This window comes from Stigmatopora nigra, chromosome 17 (genome assembly GCF_051989575.1).
Source record: "Stigmatopora nigra isolate UIUO_SnigA chromosome 17, RoL_Snig_1.1, whole genome shotgun sequence".
Lineage (NCBI taxonomy): Eukaryota > Metazoa > Chordata > Actinopteri > Syngnathiformes > Syngnathidae > Stigmatopora > Stigmatopora nigra.
Genome location: NC_135524.1, coordinates 615,741 through 632,550, shown reverse-complemented (window position 1 = coordinate 632,550; position 16,810 = coordinate 615,741). Strand labels below are relative to the sequence as shown.

The 16,810-nt window shown below is 39.3% G+C and overlaps 1 protein-coding gene across 3 annotated transcripts in view; it reads right to left on the bottom strand.

Moving 5' to 3' along the window:
* Window positions 1–1,346: 1,346 nt before the first annotated feature.
* Window positions 1,347–16,810, bottom strand: part of rxraa (retinoid X receptor, alpha a) — a 50,620-nt gene continuing 35,156 nt past the window's right edge. For 2 of the 3 annotated variants that reach the window (XM_077737710.1, XM_077737712.1), the window contains exons 4-11: window positions 15,243–15,393; window positions 14,300–14,479; window positions 11,931–12,115; window positions 8,014–8,143; window positions 6,232–6,364; window positions 5,867–5,958; window positions 4,447–4,552; window positions 1,347–3,746 (exon numbers count right to left, since the gene is read on the bottom strand). In XM_077737710.1, coding sequence (XP_077593836.1) covers window positions 3,599–3,746; window positions 4,447–4,552; window positions 5,867–5,958; window positions 6,232–6,364; window positions 8,014–8,143; window positions 11,931–12,115; window positions 14,300–14,479; window positions 15,243–15,393 — 1,125 coding nt within the window. In that variant the 3' untranslated portion in view covers window positions 1,347–3,598. The remainder of the gene's footprint in view (window positions 3,747–4,446; window positions 4,553–5,866; window positions 5,959–6,231; window positions 6,365–8,013; window positions 8,144–11,930; window positions 12,116–14,299; window positions 14,480–15,242; window positions 15,394–16,810) is intronic. The other variant, XM_077737711.1, reaches the window with a different exon arrangement.

The following is a 16,810-nucleotide window of genomic DNA, read 5'->3' as shown; positions in this document are numbered from 1 at the left end:
CTACAAAAATATATCTTTTTTTTCCCTCTCAATGTTTTATTTTAAATTTTAATGAATAGTTTGTCTGCACAAAACAAAGCAGTGATTGTGTCATAAGCTCCGCTTATTTTTTTATGTACAATTGTCAGGCAAACAATTTTTTTAGGGGTTTAACGTACTTAAATTGGCTATTTTTATTGGACAAATTTAAACTGGGATTTTGCTGCTTCAATTTTTTTTAAACTAATTCTGAAATGCATAAAAATGTCAGTTTATGGCATAAAAACACCAAAAAAACGGCGTGGAATCAATTTGGTCGCAAAGACACTCTAAATCGGCCAATATAATTATTTATAAATACATACACATATACATATTAACAAAATATAGCTTTTAAATGAAGGGTTGTCATTTTCGGTCATGATTTTTGTCTTAAAATCCACATTTTATGGCTTCACCTGTGTCCTAAAAGGACATTTTTTAGGGGATTTTTTGGCTAAACCTGGCAGACTAAAAAGCAGCAACACCTCTCCCAAATATTTTTTTTAAAACAGGCAATTAATTCTTATGAATATCTATATTTCATATATAAATACTGTACTGTAAACTGAGCTCACACTGGCAGTCAATACTGTCACCTGGATAGTTTATATTCATAAAACACGCCAATAAGTCATGTAAAAATTATTGCTCCCTTCTCTAAATCTTTTTTTTTTTTTTGGCAAAACCAAGCAGAAAACCCTGTGAGAAAATGTCCACTTGGTCAAAACAACAACAAAAAATTATCCATGCAGAGAAAAGAAATCAAGTACAAACTGTAGTGCAGATTTTCATCCACTGGAGGGTGCAAGATCATCATTCTTAACCTACTGAGGGCTTTGTTTTTTAAAAGGGAATATTACCTCCAAGTTAAAGTGTTCTTTTTTGTGAAAGCTAAGGGCAAATTATGAGAAAATGAACACATTTTTCTGAATTTCCCTTTTTTGACAAAGTCTCCAACTTTAACCAAAGCTAACAAAGGTCATTGGGGTCACAGAATAGTCATCGGGGTGCCAAAAGAAAAAGAACAAACAGAAAAAGGTTGTAAAACTACTCCTTCCAGAACTGCTACAGTAGAGTAATTTGAAAATAAAAATGTCCGGTTGAAATAAAAAGTATTATTTTTTGGCCCTGCGACCCGTCCCAAATAGATATTTTAACACTGAACCACTAAATTATTGCTCCGAACATTATCTTACATTTGTTTTTTTAAAGCGAGCCCCCTATAGTCCAGGCCCCCCAAAGTCCACCCCTCTAATTTTTTCCCCTCTGATTAATGTCCAAAGCTCCTGAGAATTCTAACATGTCAAAAAAAATTCTGAATACAATCACTATGTAAGAAATGGTCTAAATATGTTATTTATGGACCTGTATTTATCTTTTTTAATGGTAAACCTCATCATTTTCCCTTTCAATCTGACCCAAGTGCCCTTATTTTGATAGATTTTTATTGATAAAATCCCAATTTGAATAGAAAAGTCTTTAAATTAGTGTCAAAATAACGGATGGGAATTGAACTCACGGCCATATTCCGTCATACCACCTAGTATGTATTGAATTAAACACAGTGCTCAGGTCCTGACTGCATCAAAGTGCTTGCGAATAAAGAACATGCAGATCAAAAGGAAAAACTAAGGAAATTAAGATTATTTTTTAAACCTTTCATTATTTAACACATCTTACTTTGAGTCTGCTTTTCCGGTTATTTATACATAACTTGTATATTTACATCATTTTGAGAAGATGTTTTGCTTCCTATGAAAAGGCCCAGAATGGATGGGATAAAATCCAAGAATGGCAACGTGAATTTTCCTGTCTAAATAGGAGTGGATTTGTCAAAAAGGATCAACTCTAAAATACTGAGACGAGAGTGAGGGAGGGGCTGTCTGACATAAAGAGGAAAATAAGCGGGGCCTCCCAATTGGGCCGGGGGCCAAGTTCCCACCTCGAGGTCAATTGCGTCGACATCAGCTATGCCGTGAGGTTAAGTGCAAAGTAACAAATAAACAAACAACCGCTCCGCCGCAATGAAAAGCGCTTCTCTTTGCGTATATACAGTAATACCTCATTTTACGCGCTTCGCCGGTTCCGCAATTTGCCGGAGTAGGTCACTAAGTATTTGGACTTTTAAAGGCCTTTTTGTAGTACAATGGTTAAGAATATGAGATCAAATTAGGATTATACTGTACTTGATATTGTATCCGAGGCTATGTTCTTCGTCCAAAGAGACGATAGTTTTACTCTAAGCTAACGTTAGCCCTGTAGTAGGTCATTATTTGGACTTTTAAAGGCTTTTTGTAGTACAATTGTTAATAAAAAGACTTTTACGAGATAAAATCAAGATTGTACAGTACTTTGTTGCGATGATATCGATATCCGAGGCTATGTTTTCATCCAAAGAAACGATAGTTTTACTCAAAGCTAACATTAGCGTCGTCCTTCTGGATAAAGCCTCACTTAAATACGCTCCAATTGTGACTTGACATCTTTGTATTATTGCTGCTACACTATAAACTTTTCTCCGATATTTGGTGGGTCCAAAACGTAATAAAGCGAATCCGCCAAGTGGTGAGACGAGGTACTACTGTATACCGTCAAAAGGCCTGTTGAGGGTCGACCAACTGAGGTAAAAGTGCAGTGCTGCTTCTCCGACATTGAACACAACAACAAAAAAACATGTAAATACTGTCAACGGTTTGAAAGCTTTGTCTGGAAAAGCCGAGGGTGCGAGCGGATTGGTCGTGGTTTGGGATTGGGCGATTGGCGAAAGGGGGCGGATCTTAAAACGCTACGTTTCAGATTCCGGTTTGGAAAAATAACAAAATAAAAAGGCAGATTGTTGGAATGCCAGTTTAGCATCAGCTGACAACGGCCTGGCTTCTTCCTGTGATTGTACATACATAAGCCCCGCCCCACTCCCAGACTATTTCCTGATTGGGCCATTGGGTAAATGAGGCCCTGGCTGATGATGCTGTTGCACAGTGTTGATACAGTAAGACGTATTTTGTGTTGGAGTGGAACTGGGCCAGACACCTGAGGTTCTTCATCACTTGCAGTCTTGGAAATCAATCCCAGATCCCCTGAAAGCGCTCCATATTCTTTCTTTTCCTTTTCAAAGCGTTAGTGCAAGACGTATCGAGTCCAGTCCGGCTCGCTTTCCCATGGGTTCGAGTCCCCAGACGTAAGATTGTCCTCCCGTCCACTGGATTGACACGATTGGTCGCACCGCCAAGCTAAGGAAATGCTAACGATGGCTCAGTACATTGCTTCTGTCTTGCCGGGTGTTCTCATGAGATATACAGTATATATATATATGTATTCATCGATATTTCTGCTTGATAGTACTTTACAAGGTAGAAAAAACACATCCATTATTCAGTTGCTGTTTTTAGGGGGGGGGGGGATTCAAGGGGTGAAATGTTCACCAACACATGATATGTCTTTCGCTATAACGATGGTGGGACATTTGAAAACTAAAGAAAAACGGACCCTGCTGTTTTGTTGTTGTTGTTGTTTTTTGTTGTTGTTAGCAAAGGGGCTACTGCGAAAATGAAGACGAGAGGCAGTTGTGTCCAAGGTATTATGTCATTTGATGTGGCGCTTCGAGCATTTCCATCAGGAAGGTGTCGATGGGCGTGTCGCCTATGAGTTTGAAGAAGAATAAATGCTCCAGACACTTCAGGCCGATGGAGCGCAGTGCCGGTAACCGCAGCAACAGCTTGGCGAATCTGTCACACAGCCAAGTAGAAGTTGGTGTAAGTCAGTTAGCCACAAGCTTGGATGGTTTAGTTTAGCTTGGGATGACTTTTTAGATTTTGGCAGGTCATTTTGGTCTCAGGTGGACCAGATAGCTTGTTGAGGTCATGTAGGAGGCATGCAAAGGCTTGAAAATGCATGGTGTTGACAGTTATTGTTGGATAGTTAAAGCCTTTTTGAATATAAATTGATATTTTTGACATTGGGAGTTTATCTGGACAGAATGGGAAGAACTGGACCCAGATTGAGAACTTGAAATTGGGTATTTGTGGGCATTTTTGTTGCCAGGGTGTGGACTTTTTGTTGCCAGGTTGTTGACATTTTTGTTGCCAGGTTGTGGACATTTTTGTTGCCAGGTTGTGGACATTTTTGTTGCCAGGTTGTGGACATTTTTGTTGCCAGGTCGTGGACATTTTTGTTTCCAGTAAATTTGGAGAATTTTCGCTGGTAACATCATAGGGCTTCCATCATTCGGTGGTTCTCTATAGGGTTTAGGTCAGGTGAAAGTAGTGGCCACAATTGGGGATTTTGTTTGGTTACATACCGTTGTGAAGGAATTATTTTGCATAAGAATTAAAATTGAATCTAAGATGTAACATTTCTTTTGGATTTTTAAAAAAATCATGATTGGTTAGCGACCCTGTAAGGTCGTGACCTTCGAAAATGCCATACCTGCCAGGTTGCTCGGGATACTTGTGTTTGCAGTAAGCCTCTAAAGACGCATAAACTTTCTCTCTTAGAGCTTCAACCTCACCTGGGTTGGACAAACCTTTGGAGTCTGAAAAGAGAAGCACACAGACCACAAACTGTGAATTGTTTGGTAAATTACATCGATGATTTGCCATGAAAAGACGACATTGTTATGTAAATTCCAATCAGAGTTCTGAGCTCAATGTAGTGGACTTGTGAACCCCCCATAAAGGCCAGGAGCCTCTGATAGACAAGTTGAGCTTTGACCTTGCGTCTTTTCAGGAGTTGGTGTCCCTGGCATTCGCCGCAATTAGTCCTCCTCATTGATGATGCGCTCCATTAACGTTGGAGATAAACAAAAAAGCATTTACTCGGAATGGCTGAACTCAAGATGACACACACATTGAGAATAGAGAGCTGGCTGGCTCTTTTTTTTCTGTCAGAACAATCTGCCGAACTCTAATTAACAAGTACTCGGGCAAAAGGAGTAAAGTGGGCGGACCCAGTAAAGCCCGGCCGGCAGAGTCCGGAACAAAAAAGTGGAACACAGAGGATCAGTGTGTTTGATCCACATTGTCCTTATTTTGGGATGGAGAACCACACACTGGCTCATGTTTGTTTTGTAGCTCAGGTTTACAAACTGCCACTTGTTGTTTTAATGCTTCTTAAACAATGTACGTTTGTTGAATTAAATGATATTTTAGATATCTATTTCTATTTTTTTTAAGTTTAATATATATATTTTTAATATATATATATTTAAATATTTTTAAAATGTAGATATTCAACTATTGCAAGTTTTAGTGCTTTTTGAACCCAATTGCAATACCAACAATACTTAAAAAGGACTAAAACATTTATTTGGGTTTCATTTTTTGATCTAAAAAGTCAAGAAATGCATTAAAACTAAAAGGAAGAAGGACAGATATTCAAAAATATATTTACAAATATTATGTCAACGTTGTTGGGCAAAAAACAAATTTTATAGGGAATTTTCCTGGCCGGACGTTTGGTCGACGGACACTTGGTTGCCCGGATGTTTGGTCCCCGGGCTTTACAGTTAATTTTAAAGACTCTTGTCACTGTTTAGCCAGCTGCATCATTTTTTTCTCACCTGGTTTCCCTCATGTGAGATGAGTAAACAGTTGGTTTAAAAGTGTTCTCATGTTTTTGGCAGCGGTTCAAAATGACAAAAAGCCTAAGCTACATTTCATTTCCCAACAGCTTTCAGACACGTCGTCTGCCATTTTTGCAGCTCTAATTCTCTACTGGAGCATCGCGTGGCGGCTAAAATTACAGCATATCAAAACCAGGATCAAAAGACAGAGCTGTTTTGTAGTCAGGAGCAAAAAAAAGAGAAGACTTGGCAAAAAGAACAACTGAAAAGCTTCCTCTAAATTACCTGGGTTGAAAAGGACTATAGCTCGAAGGCACCCCAGTTCGGTTTTGTCCATCTGCATGTCCCGCATTTTTGACACCAGTTCCGTTAGCACTCTGCAAAGACCAAAAAAATTGACATTATAATAACTTTTTTTACAGATTTTTTTTTTGAATACATTTTTTTTGTAAAAACGATCTGGTTTTAGCCATTTCGGTTCTAATCCAGATCGTCTCTGATACTGGTAGCAGACGAAAATGCGCTAATCTTAAAATGTATTCACTATATAAATATAGCGTGTCAGCAAGCAATGTACTGTCAAGATGCTGGAAAAGTCCACGCCAAAACGCCACTCCTACCAGCCAAACTGACCCCCCCCCCCCACCTACCTGTCAAAGATGGCCCCCACTCCGGCACTGTGGGCGCTATTACGATGGACGTGCAACCCCGTCGCCAACAGGATGCCATCTTTAACGGCAATTGACCGGTGCGAAAACGAGGCGATGAGGAGTTCGTTCCAACCTGCGGCAAAAAAAAAAAAACGGTGAATTAAACGTCCAAAACAAACAAACGGCGGTACAAAAGTTCACAGTTCTTCCAGCCTAAACGAAAGTGACAACAAAGACCGGGCCGGTGGGGGGGCCGCCGACTACAATGATTCAATTAAGCCACGCGGTATAAAAAAAAAAAAAAAGCGCTCAAGGTTCTCAAGCGCCGGCATCGGGTCACGACTAAGACGTCGGATCGCTACTTTCCGAGCAGACAGGCGTGTTAAAGAGATGAAGCGCGGCTGCCAAGGCGATGGCGACGGGCGCCTTGACGTGCCAAGGCGGGGGGGCCGGACCCCCGGAGCCAGGAAGACACAAGACGCCCGTCTTTTGAGTGACGGGGTTCCTTTAACACTTCTGCCTGGCAACACTCGCCTCTTCTCCCCAGAGTTTGCTAGCAGACGAGCGAGTCGGCTTTTATCTGCGATCCGGCACAACTAAAGCGGTTATTTTTAGAAAACCTGAGAGCCCAGAGCCCAGAAAGGAACTCTCTGGAATAATGTCTCCATCTCTCTACTTGGCTGAAGTCTTTCCATCACTTGTGTGGGGGTGTGTGGGTGTCTGTGTGTGTGTGTGTGTGCGTGTGTGCGTGTGTGTGTGTGTGTGTGGTGTAAAGGCTGATGGGAGGATGGCTTTCAGTTGCTGCGGCGTGTAATAGCGCTTCTTTTCCTCAAGGTGGATTAAGAATAGAAGGGTATAATTGGGAGCGACAGGCAGCCAGCGGGGGTTTCGTGTTGAGGGGCCCACAAAGACCCCACCGAGCGGGATGTTGGGGGATGGACAACTGGCAAATGTCGGGGAGACGAAATGAATCGTGGAAGCGACATGGCTACCTAATCGTTACGGTGACGCCTTGAGATATGAGTTTAATGCGTTCCGGGAGCTAGCTCTTATGTCAAATAAATCGTATCACAAATTATTTTTTCCTGGATTAAATAACTAAGTATAAATTAATTTGTTGCCACTCTCTGAAAAAAAAACACTAAAATTTAGGATATTATGATACAATGTACATACAATGTTATTATGAATCTGAACTGTCGTAAACTAGCGCACAAATTTAGTGGCTTTTCAACCATGTTACTTTAAGAGTTGATAAACCTGGCAATAAAGTTTATTGTGAGGTACATTATATCCAACAAATTTAGACTCGGTTTTCCACCAGATTGTATATTCGTAAAATTTGAACGTGTTTTGGAACAGTCGCCGTATCTTTGATGTTTTTGATGTTTTGAGGGTTGTGGTTAGCGGGAGCGACTGAAGTATTCCCCTACCACAGTACGCCTTTAAAATGGGATGTAATTACAACTGATGACACTTGCTTTAAAACAGGGTTTTTATTATAACTCAATGAATGAGAGAGTTGCTTTTTGCCATTGAAATCAAGTCTATACCATACACACACACCCCAAAATAATCTCTCTATCCCTCTATTCATCAGCCTTCGTAACAGTTATCTTGCCAGGGGTGCTAGAGCCACGTTTGGGGTACAGCCGGAATTGTTTTGGACATTTATAGACAAAAAAACGGCGAGAAATTTAGCATGTTTTTTTCAGAATTGTGAGGTGGACGTGCTAAGAAATGCAGTGTATGTGTAGCATAACATAAAAAAAATTTCCAGACCTGCTCGAAGAAGGATGACCTGGTCGTCCAATGGCAACTCGGAAAAATGGGGGATCCTCTTGGCCCACTCCACCAACGTAAACAGCTGTTTGTCTGCAGCTTGACAGATATTTGTCACCGGGTCATTGGGCTTTAAAGAAGGAAACACACAAAGGATACATACATTAGGTTCGTTGATATGAGGCAGTGTAACATATTTTCTAAAATAATTTGTAATGTAAGACAACATTTTGGGTAAATTCATCAAAAGTTAGGAAAAAAAACATTGTTTTTCATTAGAGTGGACATATTTTATACTTGATTATCGCTAATAAGACAGTTGAAATAGTATTTTTGATAGTTATGGGTCCTGAAAAATAAAAAAATATATGTGGCACATCAAAGATAATCACATTGTTATCAAACATGAAAAATATTAATTAAAAAAGTCCTTCACAAGTAATAAGTACGGTATATTTTAAATTTGGCTTACTGAACTAGTAGTTTTTGTCCATTTGAATGATATAGCATAACATACTATCAAAATGCTACTAAAAATAAATAACATTTAAGCCTAAAACATGTGGAAATTGGAAAACAATAACCAAATAGCTTTAAATACTATTGCATTAACCATTACAGAAAAAGAATAAATACTGTACTTATAATATTAATATGATGTAGTATGCAATATACTGTGATATGAACACAATAGAAAAAGACTTTTAGCAAAGCACACATCATTTTCGACACAAAACAGCTGTTTGGACAGCCAGTGGAGCACAAAAAATCCCCCCGGCTGACATTTATTTCAACATAAAGCGGAGAAGCTCTCATGCAAATTTCATATCCAAATTGGTTATGCCCTCAATGGCTCCTATGTTTTTTAATAGGTCATTTCTTTCTAATTGTTAGCACCACACTTATTCCCCAGTACAAAAAAGAAGATAAAACATGGCCATTTTTGAAAGTAGGACGTTAAAAAGGTCACGTCGCTTTGTACATTTGCTCACAAAATAGGAACATTGGCAACTTTCGATGTGGAATAAATGAATTAAACTGTCTATTGATTTAATTCCATAAGAGTTACTCAAGCTTTGGAGGACAATGAACATTATAAAATCTGGGGGAAAAAGCTCACAGTAAAAAAATAGAAATAATAATCAAATAAAAAAATGTTTTTTCTGCATTGTGCATTTTTTTAGGCTCCAAAAAATACGATAACTACCAAAAACAACCATGTTGTTTGTGATTGCACTCAATTTAAAGAATCAACATACCGCAATTTTCCGTATATAAGACGCACCACATTTAAAGGCGCACTGCCAATGACATTCATAAAGCGCACTTGATTATAAGGCACTCTGTCTATTTTAAAGAAAACTTAGGACTTTTAAGTGCGCCTTATAGTCCTAAAAATACGGTAATATCCAATAACCTGACATTCCCAAATCCCCTTTAAACCACACTTCCCGAGCCCGCAGTCGAACCCACTGAGACTTGTATTAAAATATAAAATTTCCCAAAGCCGGTAAGGCCCGATTCCCAACCCACTACTAAAATGTAAATCCCCCCAAAAACCCGATGTTGCCAGTCCCAAACTCCCGTGCCAATCCCTAATGAATAATCCACTGCCATTCCAGGAATACAAACACTTCATATGAATCTGTAAACAAAGCCGGAGCGAGCTTTTGTCCGGAATTCCAATGAGCTAGCTAGATATGCTTCCATTCCATTCCAAGTATCCCCATGTGAACTCCCGTTTGAAAATAATGGGCTAGAACCTCCCCACTTTCCTCCAACCAAAGCCTGTTGATCGATTCTCAAAGCTTGGAGGATTCAAACTATCAACTGCGACTCTCAAGAGAAGATTAGTTCAGGATGAAGGAGAAAGCAACCCGCCAGTCACGTCTTGTTTTTTTCTTTCCGGCTTCCATTTTTCCTTTCCTACACTGTAAGTATCGTAAAGACGTAAAAAAAAAACACGAATACAAAAAAGTTCGGGCAGACACAAAGAAAATGAAAGCCGTGTCGTCGTCGTCTTGTTCGGCGAGAGCACCAACGCTGGGAACTCATGAATATTGCAGTGTGTGATCTCCACGGAGATGGCGCTCTTCCTCGCCACGGCACGTCAACAAATGAAACCGAAAGGTAAAACAAGGGCTCGCCAAAGTGTGACGGCAGTTGAACTTGGCCTCAACGCGCAAGTCTCAGAGTTCTCGTTCTCGTTAATTTTGCATGATTTATCTTAGTCGTGTTTATACTGACCCGGTTTCTCCGTTTGTGGAGATGACGGAGGAGTTTTTTTTCGTAGAGAAATGGTGTTACTGTACTTGCGGTTCAATTCTATAAGTAGAGTTTACAATCTCATCTGGTTTTGGAGAGGAAAAGCTACTAAAAGTCTCAGTTTGGCTATAATTAATTAAGTTTTAATTACAGTTATGATCGGACTACAAGTTGCATTAGCCAAAAAATCCACAATGAAGAAGAAAAATAATATATAACAATATATGTCTATGTATAAGGCGCACTGGAGTATAAGTCGCATTTTGGCAAGGACCATTTTTATCAGAAAACAAGAATAATTTAACAAATAGGCATTTAACATAACTGTATTTATCAATAATAATAGCCTAAAAGTCTGTCTATGGTCAAAAGAAAAAAAAAATCAACATAAGTGGCAGGCCCAACTACAACATAAAAAAGCAGTTTATAGTCCGGAAAATATAGTTAAGAGAAACCTGTTCACTGCACCTTCATTAAGCAAGAATCTGGCGGACACTCATATCTCCTATAAAAATTTGATCGCTTTAGGAGAAAGATTGTGCTTTCAATTTTTCATCATTCTGCTGGAAACGAGAGCCAATGAGAGCGAGCGAGCGTGGCAACGCTGGAGAAAATTGGATGCTCGCACGTCAGCGTGCAAATGAATTACCCACAGCGTGGCCCACTTTTTTTTTTTCATCCGTCCAATGGAGATGAATCATCCCTTAATTATCATATCAATAACAACATGCCTAGTGTGAATATGTACAAAGCACATTTGAGAATATTCATTCATTTTCTGAACCGCTTATCCTGACAAGCAGGGGTGCTGGAGCCTACCCTGGCTTTTTTATAGATATAAATCATTTCTTAGTAAGGGAAAACAACTAATAATTATTAGTTTTTCATTTCAAATGGAAACTTTTTTTTATTATATTCAATATTAAAACAAAGTCGATGATTTACTCATGATTTACTTTTTTGGGCCGCACAAAATGATGCGGCGGGCCAGATTTGGCCCGCGGACCGCCACTTTGACACCCGTGATTTAAAGTGTCCAATCAGCCTACCATGCATGATTTTTGGGATACCAAAATACCCAGAAAAAAACATGCAAAGTCTACATAGTGATGACCATCTTGGAATCAAACCCTCGACCCCAAAACTGCGAAGCCAACGCACTAACCACTCAACCACCGACCCACTATTTGACAACATCCACCCCCAAAGACTAAAAACCCCCACTTAAGTCAGGATGAAGTCAGAGAAAGGAAAACCGACATGGCCGGTTATCTCCAAGTTGTGTTTGTCTTTATCCGAATGGAGGCGCATTACTAACGCATGTTTAACTTGTGTTCTAGGTCAGCATGAGATAACTAGACGTTATTCAGCTCGGCCAGACCCCGGCCATTAGACGGCGGCGGTGGGCCATTCACGCAAGCCCGGACCCTGATGATTAATTACGGCACGGGGCAATGCTTCTCAATGGGGACCTCGCGGGGGGCAAAAGAGACTTCCGAGGCCAGGGAATGCTGCGAATAGCCAGATACCCCGGAAGGCGTTTAGTATTCTTGTTAGAGAAGTGGGACTGTTTTTGTTAAAAAAAATAGTAGTAGTATGGCTTGGTGAATACTACGGCCCAATTAAAGAAAGGTCCAGAAAAGGCAACTTACCGAATTGGATGGAACGCCAAGATTGGTCTCGATGTAGGTTTCGGTTTTGGGTTCCACGGCCTGCTCGGCTTCCAGAATCTTCTCCACGGGCATGTCTTCGTTAGCGCAACTGGTGGACTCCACTTCGCTTTCGCTCTTTTCCTTGGCTCGCTGGCGTTCCTCCTGAACGGCTGCATGTAATAAAACTGGTTCCGGTCACTACTGCTGTTTATCATTTGATATCAACATCAATACATTGCAAAATCATACAAAATTAATAACCAAATTCACTTTTTTGTGGGGTGTTATGGATCAATTTTGGTCCTACCGTGTATACCAAGCTGAATTATTAAGACGCATATTTGTTTTTACAGCGTTGTTGTCCGTATAATTGAATTAGAGAGTCTTAATAGGGTCACAGTCTGGGAATGTGGTTTCCGGTACTTAAGACATTGAAAATAAACTATTTTTTTCTGGTTTATAGATCCATTTTGGTTCAAAGTCATTCTGTGTATACATAAGTCAAGTATTAATACGTTTATTTATTTTTGCAGTTCTTAATAGGGTCATAATCTGGGAATGTAGTTTCTCAACACATTTCCAAGTCAATATAAGTCCTACAAATGAAGTTTTTTTCTGTTTTAGATCAATTTTGGTTCAGATTCATTCTGTGTATACCAATTAATACCTATATTTACTTTTGTATTGATAATTGAGTTAAACAGCTATCCATTCTTAATAGGGTCAGGGTCTGGGAATGTGGTTTCCAGGACTATAATGTGTCATTAGGATTTGTTAAGGTCCTCAAATGGAAAAACCATACTTTTATCTACAATACGTGCACAGTAGAGCGCTTAAGCGTATTTTTTTTTTTACAAGTCACACACGCTAAACGTTTATAGTGGAACGTAGCGGTTCTGCCATCTGATTGGCTTGGCCAGGACCACTCAGGAAATGGTTTGCGTGTTCAGCAGACACCGAGACTGGTTGTCAAAACCGCGCCTCAATCCTTCGCCGACGCCAAGAAAAGACGCAAAAAGGGTGCGTGAATATCTTTGGAAAGTATAATTAACTTCAACTCCCACATTAAAAACACGTGTAGCTATTTTGAAAGTCCAAAAAAATCCTGTTTACATCACTTTTTGACAATCTGCAGTTGACAGGAATTTCACGTTGAATTTGGACGACTATTTGTTTTGCAACATTTCTGCGGTGGAGATGAAGGGGGTGCTAGGGTCGGCTTTTTTTGGAGGAAACTAGGGAAAAAGGGGCCCCATTTTTAGAGGATCTGCCGTCTGGAGGTCAGCCCAAGGGTAAAATACTTGCGTTGGAGTCATGGAGAGGTGAAGAGGACTCAAATCATGTTAACTTGACTCCCTCTCTTGCTCGCCACTGCACGAATATAAATTGACATAATCCCGTTCCCCTTTTTTCTGGGGATTGGCTTAGCCTTTTGGCTAACCGTAGCCTTGTTCCGCAACTACTAGCCTCGGGGTTATGCGACCAGGGCGGCAGTTCAATGATCCTATCCTTGAAAAAGTCCTTAAATGGTTTGGAAGGGAGGCCAAATAAAGGTCAGGGAAGGAAAAAATGGGTTCCAATCAACATGGAAGTCACACTTTTAGCTAACGTGATCGTCGTATGTTTTGCGTTAGCACCCTTCAACGTCTTGTTTGGGTCACCCTGATTTTGGTAACAGACTACGATTGGTGCTGAGAAGCCCAGCCGAGGGCGCTAATACTTTTTAACACTTTAGCGAGGTGTAAATATTCACACTAGGGTGTCTTTGAGCAAACCCCAAGCTCGAAGACTCCTTGGTTTTATGTTCTTTGCAATCTTCAAGAACAGGTGATTTGTTTTCCAGGTTCGTGTTTGGAATTCCTGTCTGGGTCGCTTCGTGTTTGGGAAAAATGGAAAAAAAATGTAGGGTTCTTGTTGGAGTTATTCTGTTCATTGATAAATATATAAAGTGAATAGCATCTTTGCCACTATTTAATGTCAATTACTTTGAGAAGAACCAAAAACGACCCCAGATTAGCTTTGAAATGACACAAATAAACTAAAATTTACCCTAAAATTCATTCATTTCTAACATTTTCATGTACTTTTAACTAAAAATGTCGTCATTTTAAGATCAAAAGTCAGAAAACTAGGTCACCTCAGTCTACAGCCTACCTTGTGGCTCCATTTTTCTTAACTAGCTCTACAATGTCTTCTGTGTCTTGTAAATTCACTAAAGTTCTAACCTTAATCTTCTCGCACTTAGTACTTCATTTCTATACGATTCAAGTTCAATAGCGACCCAAAGAAACATGGCGGCTCTTTAAAAAATGCTGAATAATTAAAGATAAATGTATAAATGTGTGTATCCTCAACGGTATGTGCTGTACCTTCTCTCTTCATGCCCATGGCTAAACACTTTTGGTAGCGGCAGTACTGGCAGCGGTTCCTCTGCCGTTTGTCGATGACGCAGTCCTTGTTGTCGCGGCACGTGTACGTCAAGTCTTTGCGTACCGTCCGCTTGAAGAAACCTTTGCAGCCCTCGCAACTGTACACGCCGTAATGTTTACCTGAGGGACAAAAAAATGAAACTTTAAGATCACTTCGGATGTATAACCATTGCCGTAAAGTGTTTTTTTGCAGGATGTGGTGGTCTGGATAAAAATATAGAGGTCAAGTAGACCCCATGGATTTTGATGGTGCGCTATCACCAGGGACAATTTGGCGTTTTTTTGCCATTTATGGTCGTTTTGGAGCGTTATTCATTGTTTGTCTTCTTTTAGTGACATCGTAAAGTTCATAAGGGAGTTCCTTAGTGTAGTTAAATGAAGCATCAATTGGTATTAAGGGTTTGATTGTTTATTTTTTTTAAAGTTGCTTGTTTTTGGAAGAATTTTAATAGTTAACATCATAACTGTCAACCTAGGCTGATTGCTGACCTTATTAATGATTGCAATTCCCTTATCAAGCAATAAAAACATTCACAAATGTACTTAAAATTTAAATTAAAAAAATAAAACACTTACAAAAACATTTTCTCCAATGTGGATATAATATTGAGATTTTTTTTCTTATTAATAGATTAAAAGAACTGGATTAAAAGCCCTGAATATTCAGTTTTTTATAGATCTACTGGGCCACCACTTTAACACATTTTGCACAATTTGAAATGATCAAAAAACATAAAATACGGGAAAAACATATGTTGCCAGGTATGCTGTTTTCAACATGTGGAAATGTGTAATTTGGGGATTAAAAAAATAATACTAATAACTTAATCAGGCTTGAGTGTTCGTTTACATGTCATGATTTGTATTTTTGCAAGTGACTCACCTGAGGAACGGTCCCCACAGATGGCACAGATGTGTTTAGTAAGCGAGAGCGCCGTGCCCGAGGGCTGAGCGGGTACTTTCATCACGCCGTTGAGGCCCAGCGGGGGCTTAATGTCCTCGCTGCTGCTGACCGAGTTCATGGGCGAGTTCAGCTGGAAGATCAAGACAGCGGCGGTAGGCAACAAGTCACAAAAAAAGAAGAAGAAGAAGCACTCCCTCCACACAATATCACATCAATGCGCAATTCTCATTAACAAGTCTCTTGCATACTTAAACCACATTCACAATGAAAGCAGTGGCTTACACTGAAAAATACTTTTTTTAAAATGGAAATGAGAAGATTATATTAGCCTACTTGACCAGAAATCTGATATCTTATATTTCATAACACTGTCATCTATTCACTCTTATTTTAAATGTATGAGACACAAAGTACAAATCTGTTTTTGGGGGCATTTTGGAACTTGAATAAAACTTTAAAATTGGAACATTTGAGCTCTCTGAAAGTTAGATTTCCTAAAAATAATTATTATTCTTGCTGGCTATATGTTATTGTAAAAAAAAAGATGTTTTAAAGGGAGAACAGACATTTTTTTAAACACTAAATACTCTAAGTGGATCCAAAACTACTGCATTCATTTTTTTACATCATAAACACTGAAAAAAAGACCTTAAAAATGGCCCTAAAGTGGCTATTTCTCTATCCACGACGATTGAATCAAGTCTGGGGGATTAAATCAGCTCGGGGGCCGGTACTGGAAATAGAAGACACGTTCCCTGAACAAGTCCACGTGACCCCCGCGTGCAGAAATGTATAGCAGCTGTGTGTAGTGTATTATGATTTGAGGAAATCCCCTGATGATTTTATCTTACATTATTGTATGCAACCGTTTTTGGGGTGTTTTTTTGGCTACTTTTATAAGGAGGTGCAAACTTTTACAGAGTCGGCGAGATAAACAAATTAGAGGCATTTAATCTGAAGGTCTGGAAATGTAGGACATAAGACTCCCTGCAGTGTAATGTGCAACATGAGTGCATTAAAAAAAAAAAGCTCTGATGAATATGTTTGCCGTGTGGTGTGCGCGAGACGCCTTACGTAAGGAAATGAGAACATTTGGCGGGTGTACGTCGGTTGGATGTCTGTATTTGTCAGTTTATCACTACAAAATGGATGGAAATGAGGCAACAAAGAAGGAGAAAGGTGGTTAAAAATCACAATCACAATTAGAATAGTGTTTTGTTGTAAAAAAGGAGTTTTTGGGCAAAAATGCAACTTGTCATAGGTTTGAAATCATTGAAAAATGGGTTGATGAGCACAAATATGTCAAGTTGTGCAATAATGATGTGTAATATCTTGGAAATATGTGCAATATTTTAGAATTATGTGCAATATTTTTGAATTATGTGCAATATTTTTGAATTATCTGCAATATTTTTGAATTCTGGGTAATATTTTAGACTTCTGTGCAATATTTTAGACTTGGCCTAGTCGGGATGTGACATTTTATACTTTTGTATTACTATTTATGTTATATTTGTTGACAATAAAGGCTTTTGAATTGAATTTGA